Source organism: Candida jiufengensis, assembly GCF_024610255.1.
Source record: "Candida jiufengensis strain CBS 10846 chromosome Unknown scaffold5, whole genome shotgun sequence".
NCBI lineage: Eukaryota > Fungi > Ascomycota > Pichiomycetes > Serinales > Debaryomycetaceae > Lodderomyces > Lodderomyces jiufengensis.
The window spans coordinates 1171282-1187719 of NW_026261558.1; the positions used below are offsets into that span (position 1 = coordinate 1171282).

At 28.1% G+C, this 16438-nt stretch overlaps 5 protein-coding genes across 5 annotated transcripts; 4 read left to right on the forward strand and 1 right to left on the reverse strand. All coding sequences in view use genetic code 12, as the record gives it.

Annotated features, from left to right (window-relative positions):
• Positions 1-1730: 1730 nt before the first annotated feature.
• KGF54_001921 (CFEM domain-containing protein) lies at positions 1731-2465 on the forward strand (the record flags this gene model as incomplete). The annotated part of the gene is made up of 1 exon (XM_051762344.1): positions 1731-2465. The coding sequence occupies one exon, from the start codon at positions 1731-1733 to the stop codon at positions 2463-2465; it is 735 nt and encodes a 244-aa protein (XP_051621459.1).
• Positions 2466-3692: 1227 nt separating this feature from the next.
• Positions 3693-4448, forward strand: KGF54_001922 (CFEM domain-containing protein; the record flags this gene model as incomplete). Its single annotated transcript, XM_051762345.1, has 1 exon — positions 3693-4448. One exon carries the CDS (start codon positions 3693-3695, stop codon positions 4446-4448), a length of 756 nt encoding a protein of 251 aa, XP_051621460.1.
• A 2048-nt stretch (positions 4449-6496) lies between these two features.
• Positions 6497-8902, forward strand: AXL2 (Axl2p; the record flags this gene model as incomplete). The annotated part of the gene is made up of 1 exon (XM_051762346.1): positions 6497-8902. One exon carries the CDS (start codon positions 6497-6499, stop codon positions 8900-8902), a length of 2406 nt encoding a protein of 801 aa, XP_051621461.1.
• Positions 8903-9359: 457 nt separating this feature from the next.
• MEP2 (ammonium permease) lies at positions 9360-10874 on the reverse strand (the record flags this gene model as incomplete). Its single annotated transcript, XM_051762347.1, has 1 exon — positions 9360-10874. One exon carries the CDS (start codon positions 10872-10874, stop codon positions 9360-9362), a length of 1515 nt encoding a protein of 504 aa, XP_051621462.1.
• A 2645-nt stretch (positions 10875-13519) lies between these two features.
• KGF54_001925 (uncharacterized protein) lies at positions 13520-16390 on the forward strand (the record flags this gene model as incomplete). The annotated part of the gene is made up of 1 exon (XM_051762348.1): positions 13520-16390. One exon carries the CDS (start codon positions 13520-13522, stop codon positions 16388-16390), a length of 2871 nt encoding a protein of 956 aa, XP_051621463.1.
• Positions 16391-16438: the final 48 nt, after the last annotated feature.

Sequence of the window (16438 nt, forward strand, 5' to 3'; positions counted from 1 at the left end):
GTTGTATATATTCGGGTTTAATTAAAGACTATTGGTTTTTGGCAAATATGTAATTCTATCTCTTACCGATTTCATGGAATACAGGAATTGTGATCTGTACAGTTTAGGGCCCAAAAAAAGGATTGCACTACCTCATTGCAAATTTAATCTTCAAAGTAAAATAATTTTTGATACGACAAGATTACATGAGTAAATGAGTAAATCAATAGAAATTTCTAGTGCATATTCTCACATTAAAAAATTTTCAAACATCTGAGAAAACAGGGGGTATGTACGAACAAAATGATTTAGAAACAAAGTAATCAAACTTTTATGTTGGATTGAATATATTCAATAGACCCTTTAGCTTGTTATCGCTAATGTTTAATCTGCTGCTTTTTGACAGATTTTTAGTTGTTTTATTATGTTTGTGTTACTTCAATTGTTTTTGTTGTAGAAACGAATGTTACTAATTATTTTTGTCCTTCATTTGTAAATGTTACATATTTTTTAAAAATTATATAAAGCGCTAGGAAAAATTGATCGAATAGATAATATGATTTACGAACAAATTGTATACAACCTTCAAAATTATTTTGAAGTAAACCAAGAAATAAAAGTCAAAATATCTCAGTTACTCGATGAGAGAAGTAAAACATTTCTTAAACAACAAATATCGTATGACAATTTGGATACATCAAGGAGAAAAGAACAATGTCAATTGCTAATGTCAATTGCTAAACTTTAGTATGTTTATAACTAACTTAATAAAATCAAACTTAAAATTCTTTTAAATCTAATAACAAAATTACTGCTTGGAATTATCGGTGGTAATACAAATTGACTTTTTAGTGAATTTAAGATTTCAGATTTAATTTGTTTTAGTGTAAGAATTACTTGAAACCAATATTTAAATTTAATAAACGGTGCATAAATTAATACATAAATTTATCAGATCCGATCATCGAAAAACATCAGATTGTCTTTAAAATACGCAAAAAAAAGAAAAACATAACATAAGTAAAAGGCTTTATTTGAAGTAAGTTAATAGTTTCCTCCAATGGTAATTTGGAACAACATTTGTTTTGGCAAAGCGTGTAGTTAGTTAATTAGTAATTTTGAATACAATTTTCCTTGGGTATTTCTCAAATCGTACATTCAAATTCTAATTTCAGTATTGTGCCAAAGTTCTAATAAATCTCTTTGTGAAAACTAAACACAAAGTTTGACTTTACCTTTTTTAACAAATGACCGCTCTATACATTTAAGATTTAAGAAAAAATGTTAATTTTAAACCTTTTTGGCTTTAAACTTACTAAATCTAGATTCTATTCGCAAATACAAAAAAAATAATTTGCCATTTTGACTTTATTATTTTTCTTTCCTTTATTTAGTAATTCTACTATAAACTGTAATCAATAAAGTCTTGTTGTGTGTAACCATATTTAGAACTAGTAGTTGTTATTGTGTACTTAATTTTTTATTGTGTTTAATAGTTATTGGAGGTTATTGGTATTCACTTTTTCGCAATTGTTGATTTTAGCTCTAATGAAACAATTTATTACAATATATAAAGTAGGAATCGATTTCCCTTATCTTGAAATTTATTATATTTCTGTTTTAAGCTTTTATTATTATTCTTTTTTAACTTGGCTATAAGCATATTATAATTCAACTCATTTATAAGCTTTTTATTATTAAAGTCACTCGTTCAAATAATTTATATAATAAAATATTATAACTAATTTAAAATGGCTACTACTTTTGATATTGCAGGTGGATTTTCACAATTTCCAAGTGTTCCAAAAACAGCATCAATTAACGGGTTTGCTGATAGAATTTATGATCAATTACCAGAATGTGCTCAATCATGTATGCATGAATCAACTGGTTCAACTCCTTGTCCATATTGGGATACTGGTTGTTTATGTGTTATGCCCCAATTTGCTGGTGCAATTGCTAACTGTGTTGCTGAAAAATGTAAAGGTCAAGATGTCATTAATGTTGAAATTTTAGCTACTTCAATTTGTTCAAGTGCTGGTGTTTGGGAACCATATTGGATGATTCCAGCAAGTGCTTCCTCGGCTTTAGATGCTGCTGCCACTGTTCAAGCTGAAACTACTCCAACATCAACAGCAGAAGTTTCCTCAGAAACAACTTCAGCTGATCAAACTACTCCATCAACCACTCAAGCCCCAGAAACTACTGCTTCTTCTATCGCTCAAGAAACTTCATCAGCAGCTAATGAGGAAAGTACTTCTGTTGCTCAAGAATCAAGTGCTGCTGAATCTAGTGAAACCCAAACTTCTTCATCATCTGAAGTTTCAACTGGAGAACATCATGAATCAAGTGCTCATTCATCTGTTGCTGCTTCATCCACTGTTAATGCTGAATCATCATCAATCTCAGTTCAAGTTGCAAATGCAGGTAATATTAGAGGTGTTGCTGTTGGTGGAGTTATTGCTGCTATTGCTGCTTTGATTTAAGCTTAGATGACTTATGCATTAATAATACGCTGCTTTTTGCAACTTTGGTTTTGCAGTAATTTACTAATCTCAATCTGTACCTCAAAAATCTCACACTGATTGATTTAATTTTTATATATTGATTTAATCTTTCTTTGTGTATAATAATTAATTTTAATACTTTGTTTTAAGCTTTATGTAGCATTTCTGTAAGTGTCTGCAAGATCTTTGGATAAAAATGTTGTCGAAAACTTATCTATTTGATCTTTTTGATCCATAAGAAAAATAAAAATTATCATTTCCATCAGTATTGTATATAAGAGCCTCGTAGTTATTTGGCTGCAAAAATTATTGTAGCACAAAAAGAAAATAGGTTAATATATCATAAAATATACTCCAAATATTTCATCGTGTTGTTTTCATAAGTGATTTTAAGTTTACTAAACCTAATCACATAAAGAGATTTAAGAAAAGTTTAATCATAATTAAAGTTACAATTAAAGTTGCATCACATGTGACCCTCAACCTTAATAATTATTTATAAAAAAAATTATTTTTAAACTTTTGTTATATTTGTGAAAAAGATTTTCAGTTGTTCAAAAATATATTATAACAGGATAAACTGGCCAACCAAGTCCTTCAAAAGAAAAACGTTCTGGCCGATGTTGTACTTCTGAGCCAAGGTTATTATATAAAGGTATAGAGTTATAATATTTTATTTTATTTTTCCAGTTGATTTTGTAAATGCTATTTAACGAAATTGCAAAATGTTCAAAGGAAGCGTTTATATCACTGCCTATGAAAGCTCAACTGATCATATTTTTGGCCAGTTGATTATCTTCTCCTGAATCAATAGGGGCCATTATCTACTATTGCAAATATATACATGTAAGAGCAACACACGCACCATAGATGGGGCTATATAAACAGTAGCACTTAACTCGAAATATAATATTTTATTATTTTCGTGAATATGGGTATTTTATCTTACTCACCACTCAAAAACCAAGAAAAAATTTGGTTCATTGAAGCTTTTTATTGAGGTAAAAAATTTTCAGCTCCCAGACCGTCTAGGATCCCAATTTTGGCTATTTTAAAAATATTGCAAAATTTGATAGAATTTATTATAAAATTTAAATATATATAAGGATGTAAATTTCTTTTCAATACCCTTTTTTAAAATTTTTTTCATTCAAGAACTCTTCACATTTCATTCACTCGCTTAAAACTACTACTAAATATTAAAAAATGGCTACTACTGTTGAAACCGCCGAAAATCCATATGCCACTTACCCAAGTGTAGCAAGAACTGCATCAATTAATGGGTTTGCTGATAATATTTATGCTCAATTACCAGAATGTGCTCAACCATGTATGTATCAAAATACTGGAATTACCCCATGTCCATATTGGGATACAGGTTGTTTATGTGTCATGCCACAATTTGGTGGTGCAATTGCTTTATGTGTTGCTGAAAATTGTCAAGGTAGTGATGTTGGAGTTGTTGAATCTTTAGCTACTTCAATTTGTTCAAGTGCTGGTGTTTGGGATCCATATTGGTTTATCAATGATGAAGCAAGTGCTGCTTTAGCTAGTGCTGCTAATGTTGAAGCTGCTACTACTGTTGCTACTACTGAAGCTGTCGCTACTACTGATGCTCAAGAAGCTTCAACTGTTGAAGCTACCCAACCAGTTGAAACTAGTGCTTCTGAACCAGTTGCAACCACTAGTGCTGAAGTTGTTGAAGAAGAAGCTCAAACTTCAATTGCTGCTGAAGGTGAAGCTACCACCTCTGCTGAAGAAGAAGTTACTGCTCCAGAAACTACTGATGTTGCTCCTGTTGTTGAAGAAGGTGAAGTTGCTGATGAAGAAAGTGTTTCAGCTACTGAAACTGCCACTGTTGACGCTGAAGCTACCTCAATTGTTGCTGAGTTAGAAAATGGTGCTATCTTACCAGGTGTTGCTATGGGAGGTGTCATTGCTGCTATTGCTGCTTTAATTTAAATAATTTATTTTATTTAAAGATCAAAAAAATTTTCATTTTTCAAATTATCATTTTGTCATTTTTCATTTTATTACTTCGTGAATATTAAAAGTTTATCTATTCGGATTTCAAATACCAAGTGGCTTTCACAAAATTTATATTTTCTATAGTTACAGTCTTCGTTAGTTTAAGTTGTGTTTATATCCCTTTAATTAAATACATTATAATATTCTATAAAGCATTGCATGTCTTCTTTTCAATTTAAGGCACGATTCTTTTGACATATTTTGTATATGTGCAACTGCTAATCTTGATTTACGAAGAAATCTAAAATTCGTAAATCTTAATTACTTTTCTTTTACGCCACGATCACAGGAATAAGTAACAATATTCAACAATAAACAACTCAATTCTTGTTGCTGAGGGCCAACAAGCTTTTTATATATAGATCTGTCTAATCTACCAATAATAAATAAGTACAAAACGATTTTACATTTTCGAAAATGGGAGATTTTGCATCAACTCTAGTCAAAATAAACTTTAATTATTTGAAAGACGTTCGCCTCTCATAATTTCGAAGCCGATGGTTACTTCGTCAAATAGCAAGCAAAGAGCTCAGTATGGATATGAAGGGTGGATTAATACTAAACTAAGCTTCAATATTAACTTTCTAGGAGTAAACTAGACTTCATGCTTTAGTTTTCGTCAAATACGAAATTATTTACAAAAACTCTTCTATATTGCAGCACGGTTGTAGTTTTTAGTTGACGATCTTCCAATTCACCAATTCAGGTTTACATTTCTAATTAAAACACTTGTGAATGTAACCATACGGCTACAACCGATGGTATAATTTTAATAAAAATCTATTAGAATTGATAATCATAGGATCAAGTAAAAATTATGTGCTTGTCTTTTTAAATACTAAATTTTTTTTTCCTAAAATTAACATTTATTCACTATAAAATTATACATAGAAACTTGTACTTGTAGGATACCTAGACCTATGACTAAAATTGAAATTACCATTTACATAACTTTCGACGTCAGAAAAAGAGGTTTTCGGAATTTAGTTCGTATTAATACATATTTGTATGAATACTATTTTGCTACACGATATATTTATAAAATATACTGGTATATAAAATTATGTAATTTAACTTAAAATAGATAAATAACTGATATTTTTCTTCCACAATAATTGAAAAAACCCTTTGAAAGTTCAATACTGTATTAAAACATAATTATAAAAACCATTATAAAAGTTGGTTCAGAGTTTATTAATTATATATGTTTGGATGTTTCATCAAATTAGTATAATAGTGTAGAAATAAACGCGTCTAAATAATTAAAAAAAAAAAAATTTTATAATTTACGAAAATCAAAACAATTTCACAAAATTTCACCAAAGTAATCAAAACAAATTAACAAATTATAATAATAATTTAATAATTTTCTTAATTGAGTTAAATTTTTTTTAAATTTAATTTAAATTTCGTATTCCTTTTTATACTTTTATGTTGCAGCCCTTTGTGTTGATATAGATTTTGTTGATAGAATTTTTAATTAAAGAATGTATGTTTACTTAATTATCAACTCACTCCCCCTTAAATATAAAATAACACAATTAATATAGATTTCGTGTAGGTCTTATAATAATATTTTTTTGAATAATAATTCTTCATCTTCAATTACGATTAAGAATTCTTAATTCAATTCAACTTTTTTAAAACTTTTTACTGTTCTTTAACTTTAATTTTGGTCAACCAAATAACTTTATTTCTTTTTTTTATACTAAGAGTAACTATCACAGAAGATCTTATATTATACATTCATTCATTAATTAAATAAATCATTCATTGGTCGACTCATCGAGACTTACATTATCAGTTCAGTATTACAACAAACTCCTTTTGAGAAGAATACAACTAGTTCACTGTATCAAATAAACTTATCATTTGAATTCACAATAACTTATGAATATAATATAAAGTAATAGAATCAAATGTTATTTATATTAATATTCAATCTACTATGTTTTATACAGGTGGTGTTTGCATCAATTTATATGGGATTTCCATTTAATGAACAATTACCAAATGTTGGACGAATAAATGAAGCATACAGTTTTACAATAGCAAATACCACTTATAAATCAAATACTTACGGACAAATTTCATATAAAGCTACAAATTTACCTACTTGGTTATCTTTTGATTCAAATTCAAGAACTTTTACAGGTACTCCAAAAGATAGTGATGTCGGAGAATTTCAAATTACTTTACAAGGTACTGATGAAAGTGATCAATCTACAATGACAAATAATTATACTATGATAGTTTCGAATGATACTGGATTGCATTTAATTTCTCAAAATATAATGAATCAAGAAATCTCATCATTTGGTAGAACTAATGGTAATAATGGATTAGTTGTTAAACCTGGTGAAAATATAAATTTAAAATTTAATAAAGATATTTTTGAAAGTTATTCAACAAGTGATCGACCAATTATTGCTTATTATGGTAGATCAGCTGATCGTAGTTCATTACCAAATTGGTTAAATTTTGATGGTGATAATTTAATTTTTTCAGGTACTGTACCTCAAGTGACTTCAGAAAATGCTCCATCATTTGAATATGGTTTTACTTTTATTGCAAGTGATTATTATGGGTATGCTGGTGCTTCCGGCATATTTAAATTAGTTGTTGGTGGTCATCAATTAAACACAAATTTGAATCAAACTATAAAAGTCAATGGTACTTTTGAACAAGAAATCGATGAAATTATCCCAATTTTATCAAATGTTTATCTTGATGATGAATTAATCTCAAAAGATAATATTTCTGATGTTTACGGTAATAATTTACCAGATTATTTAAAATTAGACGAAAATGACTATGCAATTATTGGTACTTTGCCAAATAAGTCACAGGCAGATAGTTTTTCAATTACCGTCAGAGATGTTTATGGTAACACTGTTGATATTCCTTATTCATTTGATACAATTGGATCAATTTTTACAATAAATTCATTGAATGATGTCAATGCAACAAAGGGAGAATGGTTTGAGTATCAAATAATGAATTCAATTTTTACAAATGTCAATAATACTGATATTCAAGTTAAATATGATAATTCAAATTGGTTAGATTATCATGACAATAACAGAACATTAAATGGGTTAACTCCAAAAGATTTTAATGAATTACAAGTTACAATTGAAGGATCAATGGATTCTGAAGATGAAAGTAAAAGTTTTAATATAAAGGGAGTTAATAAACAAGTTACAAGTTCATCACTGAGCAGTAGTTCAAGCTCAACTGCAACTACATCATCATCATCATCATCTTCTGCAACATCAACCTCACAAACAACAACAGATTCCTCAGAAACTTCAAGTGCTTCTGGTGTTTCAAAATCAAATAAAAATAGAGATTTAGCAATTGGTCTTGGTGTTGGTATCCCTGGATTTTTAATACTTCTTGCAGCTATAATATTAATATGTTGTTGTTGTAAAAGAAAAAGAAACAACAAAAAAGATGATGCTGAAAAGGGAACAGTATCAACTTCTTCAGATGATGGTCAAGGTCCAGTTACAAAAGGTGGAGTATTACCAATGGATCCAAAACATGAATCACAAGTTAATTTAATGAAATTGGAAGGATTATCACCAAATTCATCATCTTCATCATTAACTCATGTTGAATCTTCAAATGAATCATATTTTGATACTCAAGAACAACCAATGAAAAGTTGGAGAGCAAATACAGAATCTGATGATATACATCCAAGTGGATTATTAGGTAATAATATGAGACATAGTGATGCATCAATGTCAACGGTTAACACAGAACAATTATTTTCAGTTAGATTGGTTGAAGATCATTCATTAAGAAACTCAGGAATATCATCATCAAATTATTTGAGTAATCAATCATTAAATGCCTTATTAAGAAGAGAAAACTCGTTCAATATTCAAAGATTAGATTCAGAAGGAAATATAACTGATTATAATACTTTAAACCCACTACAACAACTTCAAAATTCATCACCTGAAAAATCAAGATTATCACAATCACCATCACAATTAGATATAGTACCTGAAGAAAACCCAACCACTAACGAACATCATTATTTATTCAATCATCAAGATCTTCATAATTCAAATTCACCATCATCAAGTCCACTTAAAACAACAAATTTCCAACCATATTCACCAAAACAAAACCAAGTAACTCAAAACCCCAATTTATCATCATTATCATTAGGTTCAATATCAAGTGAAAAATTTATATATGATCATAAATTAAGATCAAATAATTTGTCACCAACAAGACAAACAGATCACAACGATAATGCAAAATTAGTTGATTTCACAAGAAAGGGAAGTTTAAGAGATTCTGCTTATGAACCTGATTTTACTCATCACGAAGAAAGTGCAAGTATACATCATGGATCAGATAGTGATTAATTGAAAGAAAAGAAAATGTTATATTTGATTTAAATCTTTTTTTATTGTTTTTTGTTTTGATTGCAAATTTATTGTATTATTATTAAATTTTTAGTTCTTTTTTTATAATACCCATTCAATAATTTATTATTGTTTATAAACTTTTAATATACATTTAATATGGACGCTTATTAGATAGGAAATTTTGTTTGTAAAATCCTAGATAAATTTAATGAGAATTTATTTTGCAACTACTACGCTACTATAAGTTTATATGTAACAAATATAAAAAATTTTTATCATTGACTACCATTTTAGTTAATTTACAATGTCTAAATATTAAATATAAAGTACTATTAAAAATTTTTATTAAAATATACAAAATTGTAAAAAGAAGTAGAAACATTAAAAAAGTCATTCATAAGTTAATTAATTTGATTTATTTGTTAAATACAGTTTTCATTTTTTATTTTTTATTTTATTTTTTGGTTTCACTATCAAGACTTTCATCATGATCATCACTGGTAGTAGCAACCCCATCAATTTCTTCAGCTACAGTTTCAACAACACCTTCTTGTTTTCTTGAAGTTGTAGCTTTTAATTTTTCTTTTAATGCTTCAGTTGATCTAACTGGTTCTAATAAATATGGTGAAGTTTCTGGATCTTGATTATCATCATAATAAGCAAATTCTCCAATTTGAACTAAATCAGTTCCCAACATTTCTTCTTCTTCTTTTAATCTTAATTTTAAAAATGGAATTCTATCCATAATTAATAAAATGATTGATGTTACAATAAATGACCAAGCTGCAACTGATATACTACCAGCAAATTGATAACCAATTTGTTTCCAATTACCATTAATCCAACCACCATCAATTTCAACACCATCAATCATTGCAACATAATCAGCTGCAAAAATACCAGTTAAAATATTTCCAACAAACCCACCAACACCATGTAATGCCCAAACATCCATACCATCATCAATTCCAATATATGCTTTTAAATCAACTGCAAAATTACAAATAATAGCTGGTATAATACCAAATATTAATGAAGTATAAACTGGAACTAAACCAGCTGCTGGAGTAATACCAATTAAACCAGCAATTGCACCAGTACATAAACCAACAACTGACCATTTACCACCAGTTCTAAAATAATCAATAAACATCCAAGTTAATCCACCACTAGCAGCAGCTAAATTAGTATTTACACAAGCATACCATGATCTCATATTAGCATTACCAGTTGAACCACCATTGAATCCAAACCAACCAAACCACAAAAAGCATGTACCTAAAACAATTGAACTAACTGAATGAGGTTTATATTTTGGTACTTTACCTTGAGCAACTGGATCATGTCTTTTACCTAACCATAATGAATAAGCTAAAGCTGAAAATCCTGAATTTTCATGAACTGGTCCACCACCTGCAAAATCTAATGAACCTAAATTAGCTAACCATCCATTACCACCCCAAGTCCAATAAGCAACTGGTGCATAAACTATAGTTAACCAAATAAACAAGAAAATCATCATTGGAGCTAATCTTGCTCTTTCACAACCTGCACCAACCATCAAAATACCAGTTACTGCAGCAAACATACCTTGATAAAAACAAAATAAAATATCTGGTAAAGTTGAAGCAACTGCTGGTGCTCCCAAGACATCTTTTAAACAAAAATTTTGTAAAGTACCAATAAATTGTGAACCATTATGAGCAAAAATTAATGAATAACCCCAAAAAAACCATTGAAAAGTTGTTACACATGCTGACATTAAAGCTGCCCACATTAATGATAATGCATGTTTTTTTCTTGATAAACCTGAATATAATAATCCAACCCCTGGTATCATTAACCATACAATAACTGCAGCAATGGCAATCCATACCATATCACCTTGTTGAAATTGTTGATTTAAATCTACTTGAAAAACATCCCCACCTGTTCCAGTTCCAGTGAAACCAGATTCATTCGACGACATAATTTGATCTTTTATATTATGCTATTACTATTTAATTTGTTTTTGTATTGATAAAGTTATTGTTTAAATTTAAATACAATTAAATGATAATGTATTTTATTAATTTATTAAGGAAATGAAATAATGACAAAAGAACTTGAATTAATAGTTGCAAATTATGAAACTAAAAAATAAACTTTTTTCTGAAAAAAAACAATAAACTGAAGAAGAATCATTGACATATTTATATATTTTTATTGAAACAAAGGATAGTTCCATTTAATGATATACGATTTAAAATAATTCAATACTATTTAATAGATGATCATTACTAAAACAAAACAAAACTGCAAGTTATATTAAAAGATAAGAACAAAGTTAAGAAAAAAATATGAAAAAGTTGGTTTGTGATATCTTTCAAATTTGTGTTTGTGTTTTGTGTTTTAGTTTCATAACTAAATTTTTTATATATTTGTGGGAATGAAAAAAAAACCACTTAATAAAACTTACATGGACAATTATTATGCATTCAATTATATTATGACGTATACTTTTTATTCAGTAGATTGAATGAATAGTCATGAAAATGCTCATCATTTCGTATAGTTTGAAGTCGGACCAAATCGGCTCATCATTTATAAGTCAAATCTATCAAATGTCAAGAAAACTGTATAAACAGGTACTTGAATATTTTTCTTATGGAAATTTATTTTGCAACAAAATTTAAAACATTGCTACCAATAAGCTTTGATCTGATAACCAAATTAACCAATTAAAATCTAAGGAGGCACGTGAATATAAAACAAGAGTTATAAAATTCAAAAATAATAAAATAAAGATAAGAATAATAATATTATAATAATAAAGAAGATAAGTTTAATTACATATAAGAAAATTAAAAGAATTAATTTAATAAAATATTAATAAAATGTCAAACAAAAATTTAACGTTTATTATAATTTATTTTTTGATGAGAATAAATTATTATAATTTATATTATTATTAATTATTATTATTAGCATTAATTAGGTTATCATTAATCAATTCAAATATCAACCAATTAATTGGAACTATATTACCAAGAAATTAGAAACTGTTTTATCGATCATCTCATGATACATAATTAAATAGTTTACTCAGAAGGTAAAAAAACACTAACTTATATACTAACCACAAACGAAAATTGTTACCTGAACCATTAAAGGTAAAATTATCCTTATTGTTCTCAATGAAATGATCTAGACTAATTATATGAACAATAGTGATTTAACGATATAGTTTTTGTAATATATGTACAATAAACTAAATAATATATATAGGGAATAAAAGACTATAAAATAATATTTTAATTGTAACAAAATTTCTCTCGTAAAAAAAAGTAGAAGAGGGTAAAATAAAAATATTTCTAATTTATTATATTTTATAGACAAGAGAATTTAAAATTTGTACAAAAGTTGTCAATGTTACAATTTCGTATTTAGTAAACTTCACTAGTGATAAAGTATGACAAAATAAGATTTGTCACTTCTTCAGTTAAATTCATAGTATTCCGTTTCTTAAGTATCTATTATTGCAAATCCCAGCCAATAAATTGAGTCAAACTACCAAGATCGACAATTGCATTCATTGAAATACTTTATTGTTGTGTTTAATTACTTGAACAAAAGATGAAACTGATCAATTACCCCGGTGGTTTAATTTCATAAACGTTTGATGTTTTTGCAAACAAAATCTTATCTCTTATCTACGATATGTTTGATATAAAATCCGGTTAAAATTTCTTGTCATGTTGATCATAAAATATTTTTTAATGGATTTGGATAAAATCATTTGACAAACCCTTTTTCCTGTTATTTTACTTGCTTTAACTTACTTGACCTTTTGCGTACATAGCTGGAAAATTATTTGATCGACTGTGATTAAACACTCACCAATTGATCGTATCAGATACCCCGTTTGATCTCAATTTAATTTCTCGGAAATACTATTAAATCTCTCAAAGCTTACTAAGATCAATAGATCGATTTCAGAATAACTCTCTCTTGATACAACTTAAGAGATTGTTTTGAGAATGTAATGAAAACGATTAGCTTTAAATGTTTGTAGACCGAATTTGATTCATAAATCACAGCACAGCACGGAGAAAACTTGACTAAACACTAAAAATTAACTTATTGAGTGAGAATTTGAAAAGAAAAATGGTTGATAGATCTGTCTGAGACAAATGAGATTTGGTATGAGTTTTGTAACCAATATTATTAAATATACCTTACATTAAATTGAATTTTAATTTTAATAAGATTATGTTAAATTTGTATCAGACCAAATAATTTTAATGAAGTTCAAGCTACCAACTAACATGTCATAAAAATTTAGTTTAGGACAAAAATCTGGAGACACTACTTGCAAAAATCTTGAAATAAAAAATTCACTCTATAGAAAAATTAAAAATTTAAAATTAATCACTCACTCGTGTTTGAAGCGAGAGGACAAAAAAATTAGCAACAAATTTCATTCAATTGAAAGTTTAACTGGAATCAATTAATTAATCAATTCAATAAGTTACAACTTTGCCTATCAATAGAGCCAAAATTAATTAATAAATACTTCAATTAAATTCTTAACTGAAGCATAGTTACTCGAAGAAATTAATTGTAAATGGAAAAATGGAAGAATCTTATAATTTTGCAACAACTATTTTAACTTCAAAATCTCCAGAACAAGCAGCTGCAATTGTACCGAATGTCATAACAGGATCAACCGGATTGAATAAGGATTTAATAGCATGGTTCAATCAATATAGTTCTGCAATTTCTTCACATAATCAAGCCTTAAAATCGTTACTTGATGAAGCCAATAAGATTGGAAAAAGGAGTAATATTGGATTTAATAATTTTCCTAGAAATTGGAATTGTTTATTAAATTCAGTTCAATTAGAATTAAATAATAATGAAATATTACAAAAGAATTTGAAACAAGAAATCATTAATCCATTAAGAGATTTAATTGAAAAAGATGTTAGAATTTCAGAATTAATTGTAAATGGTCAAGAATTAAATGAAATTAGTCAAAATTTAACAAAAGATGGTGAATATAAATGGAATTACAAAGCTCCACAAACTTTTCAGAATCTAGAAGATTTCAAAAAAATTGAAATTCAATTAATGTTTGACATAATTTTAAATTATTTTCAATTATATAATGGTAAATTATCAAAAGAATTGAAAAACAATGAAAATTCAACAAATTATTTATTAGGAAGTTTCAAATTGGATAATGAAATGGAAAATCAATTAAATTATTTACAAACTACTCAATTTCAAATACAACCATCATCAATACCACCAACATCAGCCGCTGCTGCCGGTCCAAGTAGTGTCCCACCAAAACAAAAAAGAATGAGTTCATTTGGTAGACTTGATAAACATGGAACTTCAGGAAGTGTTGGATCAGATGGTTCACCAAAAAAACCATCAAAATTAAAATCTAGAGTTGGATCAATCTTTGGTAGAAAGAAAAAGAAAGATCAAGCAAACCAACCAAGTCATGAATTATCAATTCCTGAAGATGCTTCATTATCAACAGAAACCTCAACCACAAGATCAGCTCCAATATCGAGAAATGTAACTAGAAGATCAACTATGGATCCACCAATTAGAGAAGAAAGACAAAATTCATTTAATAATCATCAAAATGATCATACAGCTGTAGGGGGAACAATTCCTTCACAAACTCAACAATCTCCATTCCAACCATTACAACCTATTAAAAAATCTCAAACTCAAAATCAACCAACACCTCCCCCACCAAAACAACAATCATCATTTCCAAGTCAATCTCAAAATTACCCTACTCAACAATCAAATTTCGGTGCTTTCCAACAACAACAGCAACAACAACAACAGCAACAACTTAACACACCAAGTCATGACAGATTCTTACCACAAAGACCTACAAATGAACCAACGGATTCACCAAATGTTGTAAAATACAATGACAATGATGATGATGACGAAGATGAAGATGATGACGAGAGTGATGAAGATTCAATAGGGAATGGTAGAAGATCATCATTATTACAAAGACATGAATTAGATAATCAAAAACAAAATACCAATCAGGGGTCATCATTTAATAATAAATCATTACCACAACCACAACAAGAATTACACGAACCATATCAACATCAACAACAACAAAAAGTTCCACAAATATTTCAACAACCTAAACAAAATATTCCAGCGGGAGCATATCTTGATACACAAAGATCAAGACAAAATAGTGATGGTAAATATTCATTTGAAGCAGGTGATGATCAAAAACCAATTTCAGCAACTCCAAGAAGTGAACAAAATGGATTCAATATTGAATCACCATATCAACAACAACAACAACCAATTGAACCTGTTGTTGCTAGCTCCACTGAAGGCAATGGTTTTCCAGCAACTGTAGCTGCAGGAATTGCAGGAGTAGCAGGTGCAACAGCTGGAGCAGTAGCAGGTACATTGACAGGTATTTCGGAATTTGGAAGTAACAATCACAATAGTCAATCTTCAGCAAGTAAACCAGCTCCACCACCATCAAGAAAAGTTGTACATCATGACACTATATCTTCAGCAAATTCGAATTCAAGAGATTCAACAATTTTCCATAATTTACCATCAGCTACATCATCATCAAACACAAGAGATTCAATTATACAACCACCATCAGTAGTTTCAAGAAATTCATTTATAAATAATCAATCTTTCAAACCATTAGTAAATCAAGATACTGGATCATTATTAAAAAATGATTTCAAACATTTTAATTTAAATGATGATTCATCAACTTTAGGATTAAATACATCAATTGCAGAAATTATAAATGCAAATTTTAAAGATGGTGAATTACAAACTTCTCAATTATTAGGAGAAGTTGCTTTTAATTATAATGGAAATTTACAATCTCAAGAACCAATTCAAATTAATATTCCTTATTCATTTGATAAATTAATTGTAAATAAACAATTTATTGAAGAATTAGGTAATAATGAATATTCAATTGATCCATTATCTATATCTAAAAAGACATTAGGTGGATTAAAATATTTGTTAAAAAATTTACAAGTACCTATTATAATTCAACAAATTTGGAAATTTGAACAACATCAATCAAGTTTAATGATTAGTATTAGATCAAATTTACCACATGATATAATATTAGATCATTTAGTTGTATCAGTAGCATTGGATAAAGATGTTGAAGCTACATCAGCACTGTCTAAACCACAAGGATCTTTCAATAAAGATAAAAATAGAATTACTTGGAGATATAATAAATCAATTAATTTAAAATCAAATGGTGGTAATGAAGAAAAATTAATTGCAAGATTTATGACTAATGGATTAGGTAAAGAATGTGAATCTGGTGTACAATTAAAATTTTCAATTGCTAGTAGTGAAGTTGTTAAAAATTGTAGTATTTATTTATTAAATGGTCAAGAAATTCCATCTTTTAGAAATTTAATTAGTGGTCAATATAGTTCTCATATTTAGTTTTTGTATTAGCTAGTTATTCGTTGTTATTCGTTATATATATATTTT